The 12,592-nt window shown below is 34.4% G+C and overlaps 1 protein-coding gene across 4 annotated transcripts in view; it reads right to left on the bottom strand.

Moving 5' to 3' along the window:
• Positions 1-1,073: 1,073 nt before the first annotated feature.
• Positions 1,074-12,592, bottom strand: part of tup (LIM1_Isl and LIM2_Isl domain-containing protein tup) — a 41,400-nt gene continuing 29,881 nt past the window's right edge. Inside the window, exons 3-6 of one of the 4 annotated variants that reach the window (XM_018449037.1) lie at positions 11,077-11,381; positions 5,112-5,413; positions 3,158-3,364; positions 1,074-2,469 (exon numbers count right to left, since the gene is read on the bottom strand). In XM_018449037.1, coding sequence (XP_018304539.1) covers positions 2,239-2,469; positions 3,158-3,364; positions 5,112-5,413; positions 11,077-11,381 — 1,045 coding nt within the window. In that variant the 3' untranslated portion in view covers positions 1,074-2,238. Of the gene's footprint in view, positions 2,470-3,157; positions 3,380-5,111; positions 5,465-11,076; positions 11,382-12,592 lie in introns of all 4 variants that reach the window. The other 3 variants (XM_018449036.1, XM_018449035.1, XM_018449034.1) reach the window with 3 other exon arrangements.

Below are 12,592 nucleotides of genomic sequence, written 5' to 3' on the forward strand. Positions count from 1 at the left end.
TATTTAAATATAATTAATGAGCGTCTCAAAAATTTATAAATGAAAAATTTTCGGAATATATATTTCACAAATAACTAAGCATTCAAAATAAGGGAATCTCATCAAAAAGCTTTTGTTTGACAGTTTATTACATACATTGTGCCAGTATAGAAATATTATACAAATTCGAAGATGCTTGAACGAATTACGAAATATTAAATTTACATGATCTATGTCTCTTTCTCTCTTTTTTTTCTTTTTTAATCATGTTACGTACAAGAGAGCGGTGTACAACGGTTCTCTATTCGAAAAGGCTTGGCCACGTATGCTGTGTGGTGAATTTTCATCGCTCCCTCTAAATGAAGTTAATTAATAATCAATGTTATACAGTTCATTGCGCCTTCCGTCTCGCCCAAGTAGGTTTTAGTATCGAAAAGTATTCGCAATGAAATTCCATTTAATTCCGAAAATGTTAGCTAACGATTCTGCGAGACTAGAAAGCAGCTTGCGAAAGTAATATGCATTAGGCTGCATTCGAATCTTTTTTTTTTTTTAGTGGAGCACAAAGTCTTGAAAAATGCATGCTACATTCAATATCACAAGAAATTAAAACAGGAATATTTTTCAAAATTATCCGATGAAATAATCCTTTACAATCATTTCGTAAAAGAGTTGAACAGATTAGATGTATTCGTAACTAAATCATTATAGATATCATTGAAAATTAACGGCACAAAAATATGAAATCAATCTGACGTAAAAATCTGCCCTGTAAAACGAATTTAAATTTTATTTATAAGATTCGAGATTTAAACTTTGAAATTAATTTTTTTAAAATATGATTTTTTTTCGATTATGCTTCGAAAAGTACTTCTGCTTAAAAGTAGAAAATAAAGACAAATTTAACGATTTTGAGGCTAATTGCTTGTTTCACACACACAAAGATTAGAAACATAGAAATTACATAAATTTCTATATATATTATAATATAATAATATATTTATATATAAAAACGAATATATATTATATATAATATATTATATATTATATGTAATTAATTCGGATTAATTTTTTTCTGAATTTTTTTTTGGTTCTCTCCTTACTAAATGGTATGGATTGCACGATCCATTAAATTATAATTTTTTTATATGCAATTATATAAACGAAGGAGCACCGCTCCCTTGTGCTTCTTCGGTAACTAAGCGTAATCCATTTCTTAACAAGCCAAGGCGTGTGTCATACAAATACAAAGTCGCCTTCCATACAAACTTGAGAGATAACGCAGAATATCAACAACGATAACGGCAACTTTCCCGTCGAAGATGATTAAATAAAATTGTATCCTTTCGCGAGTATATCTCTGCCGTTACGAAACTTAACATAACTGGAATAATACAATTATCAATGTAAATTCAGTGTGCCTATATGTATCTGTATATATATATTCCATTATTCGTATTCTACGCTATAACTTGCGCCTGAGTACATTATGATTTAACATTGCTTAGATTTACAGCGAATAGCAATTATGTACAGTGTATTTCCAGTACTGGATACCGAATCGCATCTCCTTCTATATACAGGCAGTTAACGACACACGCGTACAAACCGTTTACAAATCTCTCAACGAAATTATAATTTTACAACAGGCAGCGAATTTTCATTGTTACGTTAATAATGTAATGTAATGCAAAACAATAGAGACGCACGGAAACGCCACGTTTATTAAAAGTCAAAATGGCGGGAATCAAAATAATACAATGCTCGATCTGGCCAGAATCGGTTTTATATAAATAAGCTGATAATATACAGGATGTTCAAGGTTCTTGAAACTTTTGTACGCTCAATGATTAGACGGTTATTTTTGCAAACGTTTTTTGTGTCATTTCAAAGAAATTATTTCAGACCTAAAATGAAAATACATTATTCATGTACGTCCAAGACAGCGACATTGCCCCTCCTTTCCTTCGCCGCTCGTTTCATTTTCAATGTATTCATCACTTATATTTGTCGTTTCCGAGCCACTTTTGGTAGTAGTGCGATACGAGTCTATTTAATTATCGTCGAAAGATCGATGCATCCTTTGGTATCTGAACTGTTCCTCCTATATCCATATGTATCACGATGTTCCCTGGTTCCATGGCCGCTCCATATCCGCCGTTGCAGGTATCTCACCGTTATGACGAGCACCACGAGAGTCGCTACGAAAGCGAAGGACGACGGGGGCGTGGTAATTTTACGTTCATGCCTCGCACGACACTATGGACTTCCCGTATCGTGATGAAACGAGTCACTGTCACTCTCGACGTAGGTCACGTAGCTGTCGGTGCTGTCGGGATGTTGGCCCATGTCCGGCCCGCCACCACCTGGATGATGAGGCCCCGGGGGCGGTAACGGTCCGCCCCCACCGTCGCTCATCGGCCCACCAAGCATCCCTGGCGGGGGTGCCAATTGCGGCGGTGGTCCCCCGTGCAAGTCATAGCCGTGCATCTGCAATTATTGCAATAACAGCACTTGATTTTCCGAGTAAAGACAATTCCTGGCATTCTTCTATAAATATACTGTGGCTGCCAAAAGTTTCCAGCCAATTAAGTAATTTTATTGTATTGCTCAAATAAAGAATCTTTAGAAATAAAGATCTAGTATGTGCAAATACTGGAATATATTTTACTATTTAAATTATCGTGGTCTTAAGACAAGTATAAGAATTTTAGATATTAACTTATAAACTGAAAAACATATTGATAAAAAAAAATATGTCGTAAAATTATGTTGGCCAGAACCTTTTGGCAGTCACTGTAAATCATTCTCTTGTATTCATGTCTATATATTTGTAGAAAGATATTTTCTTTAAAAAAAACTTGCTCATGTGTGTCCTGGCGAAAATAAAGATTGAAGCGAAAATCAAATATAAAGGGAGAGTGACGGAAACGTAAACGAAGCTCCTAGAAAACGAAAATTGAGACAACGAAACGTAAAAGAAGAATAAACGTCTCTTTCGTTGTCTCAATTTTCGTTTACGTCCTAGATGATTCGTTTACGTTTCTGTCACTCTCCTCTTACATTCGATTTGTTCGCTCCAGTTTTTATTTTCGCCAGGGCGAAAGTCGCCGTTCGAAGCTACACTTTCGATGATATTTCGCAGAAACAAAAAGTTAAATATTTTGAATACTGTTACCTGAGACACCAAATGATGGAACGATGGTGCATTAGGATCCAGTCGTTCCAAGTCTGTATGAAGCGCAAACTCCGAAAGCGCTTTCCATGGTGGTTGATAAGCTTGAACTTCCAGAGGCGTCATACCGATAGGACTCTCGTGTCTCACGGGGCTGCTGGCAACCATGGGTATGCCATGCATGCCGCCGAAGCCCAATTTACGCCCGTCCTGAAATAAAAAGCGCTTGGTTCCATTAGATCATTCATCGAAATATCGTGTTATACATGATGATTTATTCCAAATGTCTACTTCGAATATCTGGAAAGAAAGGTATTAAAAGATATATTTCAAACAAAAGCTGTTTGATTTTGAAGAATAAAAAAGTTATACCATCTATTTGTTCTTGGATATTGATGCGAAGATCATGTTACTTTGAAATTTTTAAGTGGAAACTATCATTTGAGTGAAAATTTTTTTATTTAAAAGCTTAACGTTTAAAAGTGTATCCAAAACACCTACCTAAATTATCTTAAAAAAAAACATTACAGAAAGATGTCAAACTTTTTAAAAAAACTTATTAAGGGGAGATTTTAAAGTCGTCTATCTTATCAATTGAATGTTTTTTGTATTTTCTTTTCTATTATCATCTTGATCAGATTTAGAACCTTTAGTTCTCCATAGTTAAGGAGAGTACATATAATATTAATATATGTTTGAGTACTTTATATCAAGAAAATGTTTTTATTTCATATCTTTTTTCTCTACTTTTCTTTTAATCTAATAATTATAACGTCTAGAGCTGTTAATTTGTAACAACATTTTCTCCATATAAAAGTTCTGCGATCGATACTACGAAATAAAGAGTACACAGACTGCGTAAGAAAATAATGCTGAATTTTTCAAAGTAGACTTGACATCAACTGTGAAAATATATGTATAATAAGAAAGATATATGTTTTTATTTTATAAATTGAAATAATTTTGACATTACTTTTTAAAGTTACACTCATAACACTAGTTGTTTTCACCTTTAAAACTAAACAAGTTTTATCTAAAACATTTTTTCAGATACTGTGTTTCTCTTGAGATAATTTAGAGACATTTAAAGTGGTATGTATGTGTATATCTTTTTTTTAACTTTGATAATTCTTAACTGGGGAAATTTTTACTTAAATAAAATTTAAAAAGCATTTTAAAAATATATCATGACGTCAATTAAAACAATTAAAAAAATGGGGATTTCTACTTAAAAATTCCAAAGTATCTTAGCGTAACATTCACATTATATTTATAGTCAAATGGGTAGCATAATTTTTTTCAACATTTTAAAAGACAACTTTTATCTGAAATGTTTTTTTTTTTTAAAAAAAAAGTTTTTTCCAAACATTCAAAGTGTGCATTTAAAATGAATCACCCTGTGGGTTCATTTATTCGATTTACATTTTACATTTGTTTTTGTGACCATATTTTCATAATTTTCAATACTATTGTTTTCACGATTTTGAATCAGTTATAGAAATACTTAAATTTCAGAGTTATGATATTATATAATTGTCAAAATTTTATCTTTTCTGAGTGAGATCATTGAATAAGCGTGATTTGCCATAGTTACTGTTAACAAAAATGGCAGACGTTAATACGCAGCTATGCTTCTTTTTTATAAAAATAAATTTCTGAACAACTTTGTCCTCAAGCATAAATTAGTACATTCAACAGTACGTTCATTCATTATTCATTTAGTAAATTGAATTCAGTTAGTTTTTGGCATCGTATTTATCATCAAAAGGATATAACGTCCCGTTAAAGTTTGTACCTATCTATACATTGAAAATTGGCAATTGCAAACTGAAAATCAGATAATCTTCATTCGTTTTGTTTCGATCATTTCAATTTTAAATCTCTATTTTGTTTTTATAATGATCAATACAATCTAATACGGACTGTAGTTGATATAGGCGATGTCATAGCTCCTTACCTTCTCTTGCATTTGCTGCTTCATGGCGATTGTCTTCTTCTTGTCTTTGCATCTCTTATTCTGGAACCACACCCTGATCACGCGTGGACTCAGCCCCGTCATTTCGACGAGCTGTTCCTTCATCAGAGCATCCGGTCGAGGGTTTGCCGCGTAGCAGGTTCTCAGGGTGTGTAACTGCTTCTCGTTGAGAACTGTGCGTACCCTCGTCGGTTTTCCGTCGGAACCGCCGCCACTTTTGTGGCCACCGGAACCGCGAACGCCACCGACGCCCGCCTTATGCGATCCGCTCTCAGATCCGGAATCTGCAAACATAAACGTCGAGAATCCTCCCTCGTGGTGGTCGTAGAGCCGAGCTAAACGAATACGTATTCCAAATATAAAATATCAATTATAAGCAAATGCAAGCAATACAAATTACGGGACATTCCCACACAGCACACTTTGAGATGTCTTGGAAACGTCCTTAAAACGTTCGAAAGATATATAAGAACGTTCCCTGAACGTCTTTAGGACGTTCATTGGAGATCTGTGTGGGATTTTGAAAAGTGCATTTCGGATGATGCAAGATATTATTTAATCTTGAAGAGAATTAAGCTAACGTAACGTACAAATAGTATAAAAAAAGATATGTACACGGAAAGGTTTTCTTGAAGTATCTAAAAAAAACTATAGATACAGATTCGAAAATAATTTATTGGACTATCAAAATAGCTATGTGTGACTCAAGCTGGTTACTAGAATATCGAAATTTTTTTGCAGCAGTACAGTGCCCGTTATGTTCTCATACAACAAAAGTGTTCAAATTATATCATATAGGGAATCTGAAGATCGCAACATCTATAAAATATTCGTATAATATATTCGGGATATTTCAGCTGTGTAGATTTGATCGTTCTACATAATTATTTTCATCTTAATTATTAATACGTAATAATTAATTTAATAATATCTTATCAGGAAAATGACACGTTTATGTAGTCTTTGAATATTTCAATAAAATTATTTTCAGATTTATATCTATGAATTAAATTTGTAGATATTTGTAGATCAGCAATTCTTTTCGTGGATATCTAAAGTATTGATTGGGCTTGAATCACTGTGGCGTTTGCGTAAGTAGGTATTAATAAAGTTTGCGGAAAAATAGATGTATTAAGGAATGTTTTTCGCAAAGCTAATAATTAGTTAATCTAATACGCACTTAAAAAAGAGATGCTGTTATTTTTATGGTAGCAATAAACTGACGTAAGCGCGTGAATTGCTCCAACTGTGAAATCGCAGAAAGGAAGATAAACGCGAGTTCACATGGCGATTGTAAATCTTTCGAGTCTTCCGGATTCTTCGTTAACGTTTTTTTCGACAGTTACAAAGGGCGAGTGTGCGGTTGCTGGTACCGCCTCTCGGAAAGATTTATCCGCGAGAGCATCGCGTTCGCGAAACGAAGCATCCCGAGCACGAGGTACGGAAGAAGGGAACGCACGATACGATTCCGGACTATCTTCCTAACCGGTCTTACAAAACGGACGAGTCCGGCTAATGGGAGATCCGGATACTGGTTCAGCATGGCGGATCAACGGGGAGCGAAGCAAAAGGTACCGACGCGACGATCGTCTGCGAACTCAGCACTCGACACAACAGTCAAGAGACAATATTGTCGATGGGCAAACGCGGATCCCGTGCTCATGTGATTCCTTGATCAGTCGAGCGACCTTGGAATCGTGGAACATTTAAGCGCGATATATTCGTGACTCGCGAGCCACTGTCGCAAAGTTTTATTTGCAAAAGATGGTAAAGGCTTTCTGTTTTTTGTCAAAAAATAGTGCAATGTTTAATCTATCCGTCAGTCTCATAGTCGTCTTTCCTTGAGGATACACTTAAGATTTATTTAAAAGAAAAAAAATATGATAAAACGCAAGTCTTTATTAACGCGGTTTCGCGATTGAGATGACTATTATAAAGTAGCATATATCAAAAAAACAATATACTTTAGCAAAAATTTTAATTATTTTATTAAATCCTAACTAATAAGCGAAGCTTTAATTGTTAAACGTCTCACTGCGAGAGAAAACAACACATTATAGTATATGACTAACTCAATTCGATTGCTTATAATTTTCATAAAAATGAACATATTGTAAAAAATTTATTTCCAATCGAAACACCAGACATTAAGGAATATAACAGTATCAAGCAAATGTATGCGTATCTTAATTTGTTAATAAAAAAAATCATAAGCAATGAAAAAAGCAATGGAAAAGCATTTGGAAAAAACAGGTATGTCATATCGAAATGATGTTTAAAGATTAAATATCTTTGCGAGCAGCTCAATTCTTGCAGTTAAATGATGATCTAAACAATACAGAGTTAAAGCATGTTAAAGAAATCCTCACGATATAATTAGGAGAAAATGAAATCAATAGAAGCCACTTAAAATCACTTCACGTCACTCGCAAAAAACTAAATTACCAATAATAATTTTGACCAATCGTTTTATCAATGTATTCTAGATAATGTCGACGCTTCAGGCGTGTCGTTCGAGATCTAGTAGGTTCGCTAGCGGGAAGACGAAAAGTCAACGAGAGTATACTACAAGAGAACAAACGAAATCCTATTTCTGTGTCCTAACCAAATAGCGGTCTTGGTTGGCATAAGCGAGAATGAAACCAGCGTTGACACGGCGGCACGACGATAAGAAGAGTGAATAGACTCTCGACCTTCGAAAAACGATCGTAAGATTGTATAGCTATCATATTCTGCATAGATTGGAAAGTACCTTGTGCAGAAAGAGTGAAAGGTATGCGCGAAGAGGTGTTTAATTTGATTAGAGAGAAATTATCTCGCGAGTGTAACATCTGCAAAAAGCTAAATTCGGTAATTATTCAGTTTTGAGTACACAATCATAAAAGTTAAAATAAGAATATATAATCGACGCGTTTTTTAAAAATGAAATAAAGGAACTTGACGGAAAAAGGTATTACTCTGTTCTGCGAAAATATTAATCGCAGATATTTCTTACTATTGAGATTATAAAACTTGTCATATCGATATAATGTAGCGAACTGCGCATGCACTAGGATCACGTAAGAATGAAAAAGGAATAAATTATGAATCATAAATTATTCTCTGCTATGATTTAATATATAAGAAAATTGGTAGTTTCAGTTAATTAAAGCAGAGAATAAGTACGTATAAATTTTGAATCATAAATCATGTTCTCTGCTATAATTAAAATTATACAAGAAAATGTGCGTTTTTAATTAATTAAAGCAGAGAATATGTATAAATTTTTAATCATGAACTATTTCGTCGATATGATGGATTTTCTAACTTGAGTAGTTATTAAATTTAAGGATTAATATTTCGATTCGTGAAACAGAGTGACATTTTTCTGCCAGATTCGTTCGTTTCATGAAAAAAAAAACGTGCGTCGATTGATATATTTTTCATTAACTTTTGTGATTGTGAATGTTAAACTGAACAAATATTCCAGATTTCTTCTAAAAAGTGAATTTTTAACTGATTCAATTTTCATCTTTTGAAGATTGACCGACGTTGACTATTTCGTAGCGTACGTGTTCAAACAATCACGCCGAAAATTTTTTTGTTTACACGTAAAAATAATCCGTATCCTAATAAATGTGATCCTCTTAACGCCTAGAGAGCGGCGAGCGATCATACAATCTCGGGGCATAAATTCACAGAATCTATTAAAAAAAAAAAAAAAAATTTAAGATCAGATTACACTATTAAATTTATAGTGTCAAATTATATTCGATGTAAATTATATTTAATTATTTGTATAGGCCGCTATTTCTATCCAATTAATTCAAGAAAACTATTAAATTTGACACTCAGTTTATTATTTACTAAATGCATACATTGATATAGACAATGTTTACTTTGGAACTAACCACCGAAATGGATTGATGTACATTTTGACACACATGGAAGTTAAAAATAACGAAATATTATTTAACTGAAAGGATTGGGTTATCATTGCTCTGATATCTAGCAGTATAGGTATCAAGATAAATTTTTAAAGAGTGATCAGAGCTCTTAGATAAAGAATGATCAAAGCTCTTAGATATAAATAAAAACTCTACGAAAGATTATTTTATTCTAATGTTATAGAATAAAAGCATTCGCGTGAAGCGCACAAATCTCGCGATACCTAAGACGATCGTAATTTCTCACAGATCACGAACAGTTTATTAGTTTATCAGTAATTCCAGGACTATTAATAACTTGGCGACACGTTCGTGCATTACACTCAGGTGTCCCGTCCTGCGGGATATCCCTGGCGCGCTAATAAAGAAGATAGGAATAAGAGAAAACAGATCGTGCGTAGTTATGCGCGACGGTAGTTGGCAAGGTGGTGTTACATTTGGCACCTCGGTAGCGTTCTGAAGATACGTCGGGCCACTACCGTCGGCACAAGGTGGTCCAACTTTTTCGTGCGTGGGGAACGACGTTTACGCGCGACGATCTCCAATGACGAATCACAATGACAAACACGGGACGACGTGCGCACGTCGCGCTGCCGCACACGAGTTATTTGCACGAAAATTAGTATATCGGGTAATTATGCCGATGTTTGTCCTTTGCATTTTGAGAGGGAAAAGCGTGGAGAGGGAATCCATAGGAGAAACGGTAGCCGATCATGTCGTGCACGTGTCACGTTAAAAAGTTCAATTGTAAATGGAAATTAGACCAACAAGAATGAATTAAATGAGAGAAAAAAATCTTGATACTTAGTAACATTCATATGTAGATTTACAATTACATTTTTCTGTTTTATAATCTTAAAAGGTTTATCTGTTTCTTCTCTGGTCCTTAATTAGTAAAAAAAGAAATCGAGCTGTTTGACAAATTGTAATGTAAATCTCATTTTCCATTGTCTCATTGTGATATTTTCATTCGATATCCTGACGATGCTTACGTCATTTTAAAGTATAATTCATATAGTAGCATTTCACCGACGTTTACTTAATCGTTTGTCATTGACACACTAACCGATTTGGCAAATTAGCGAGTTGTAATTGCGACTGCCTTTCAACTCGAAAGAGTCAAGAGAATTAACACTGATCGTCTAGCATTAACTCTTTAAGTCTACGGCACAGGATACTTGTTTTCCTGCTGGATTGCTTACGTTTTAGTAAATTACTAGAATTACATCACACAGAACGCAGACTTTCTACTAATTTACCAAAAGGTAAGCAAGCAATCCAGCAAGGAAAACACTCGTGTGCCGTAGGCTTTAGTGATTACTTGCCAGATCGTCCTGTTCTCCCTAATTGCTAACGATGCAATCCCATGCTGTCTTACATACGATTAGATTTGGTGTCTGAATTCCGAATCCCGTTCGTTTGAGTTAATTCGCTCGATAGCAGTCCAGCCGGTAGACCGTACGTTATGCTAGGCTACAGGACATTAAGCCTACGTAATCCTGACGTGTAGGAGGGTAGTGGTCAAGCCTTTACGGTCTTAACGGCTTCAATTATCAACACCTAATTATACGTCGTGAGCCTAACACAACATAGGAGAGTCCTTTGAGCTTACCCTCGAGCAGGCACCCTTTTGTAAATTTGGTCTTTGGGAACATGGATAGACTGTGCCTGATAATCCACAGATATATCCCATGTCCTGTCATGACGTACGTCAGAAGCCGGATTTCCCATTTCACACGAACGTGAGATAATTTAATCGTAGAATCTCGATAACGGTGTTCAATTAAAAATAACTGACGGGAGTACGGAAATAACGTCGATACGAAAGTAGACTTTACAATAACACGGTGTCGAAATTCAGAACGCGGTGATATCTACTGTTAGATCTTTTCACTTCTTTGAAAAATCTTGGGGAATGATTTCGCGAACAATTTTTCAATCCGAAATGTGTCGCGCGTATTGTGCGTGAAGGAAAGAAAAAAAAAACAAGTCCAGTCTTTAACGAATGACCGTGTTTTTACCTGACATCGAGCCGTCGTTTGGGTGCAGATGATGATTGTTGTTCGTCAGGGAGGCGTTATTGTTATTCTCGCTTCCGGGTATACCAACACTTCCGGTACAGTGCTTTCCGCCCTCGAGGACATCGTGATCGAGTCGACAGAAGAGACCGTCTTGCCTCAGAGCGAATTCATCGCCAGTCTCGAGCCGCCTCGAGCAGGCGCAACAACGAAAGCACTCCACGTGATAGATCTTAGTTTTCGCTCTCATCACATAGTCATTTTTGTTAAAACACTGGCTACACTTGTCGCACTTTGTGCCGAACAACCTGCAACATATACGAAGATATGTAATTCACAGTCGTGACAAATGAAAGCGACAAATTCGCAAAAACGTTGATTCCCGAAGAGAAATTTAAACGAATAGAGCTTAAACTTTCTGAATGATTTTGAAAAAATATAATCAGAGCACGATGAAAGAGAAATGCTCAAAGGATCAAGAAAGATTTATTATCAAAACAGAGTTAAACAATGGAAAAATATTGCAATTAATATTAATTAAGTGGTGAGATTTTTAGTGGTGAGATTTAAGTGGTGAGATTTTTCCATAGAATATTGATATCTAATGCGAGGGCTTATAAAAATAACACATGTGTTTTACATAGCCATATATTTTCTTTATCTTGTAACAGTACAGCCAATATAAATCAAGTAAATTCTATCAACTTATATAAGATAGTTAAATTGTTTTCCCAATAAAAAATTTTCACGCGATACATTATACAATTTTACGTGAATTTTGTGATTAAGGATATGCACTGGTTTCTACCAAATACTTTGATGAACCAAGTTTGAGTCGGATTTCAGGATTTTGCTATCATGTCAAGTTCTAAAGAAAATGGAACAAAATGATCTAATAATTAGAATTTAAATTATATATGTATAATTATTTTCTATTTGTTATATATTTTTATGTACATATATGTATGTATACCTATATGTATTCAGAACACACTTATAACAATGTTAGCGCATATTTAGCGTGCAGCTCACGTTACATATACTATAGAATTTCAAAAATAAAAATGCATATTTATCGATAAAAGCGTGTTCTGAATACGGGCTGTTATCTATCATTTTTCAAAGTAACTAAATGATCTTCAACTAATGTTCGAATTTGATAGTTGTTTCAATGGTTATAAATAGACGACTACATATAAATTTTAACAAGAAGTTTGTAACCCATATCCTAAAAAATCCATAAGTAACAAAAATATGTTAATAAATTTTATATTTTTTTTAATTTGGTAGCAACATTAGAGGAAAGTTGCCGAATGCGTACTATTTAACCTATTTTTTATTATATTTTCCATTTGGCACTGTCTTGTATGCAAATGAACATTAGAAATTATAGCTTGAAGTTTTGGTAGCTTATTATTATATGTTTAACTTTCTACCAATAACAAATTAATTTGTTATAAATCTTTTTGTAACATGCTGCAAAAGGTACGATTTAGGCAACCGGTCGCCTAAATCGTAC

The sequence above is a fragment of the Mycetomoellerius zeteki genome, unplaced genomic scaffold (assembly GCF_001594055.1).
Source record: "Mycetomoellerius zeteki isolate Tzet28-1 unplaced genomic scaffold, Tzet1.0 scaffold228, whole genome shotgun sequence".
Classification (NCBI taxonomy): Eukaryota; Metazoa; Arthropoda; class Insecta; order Hymenoptera; family Formicidae; genus Mycetomoellerius; species Mycetomoellerius zeteki.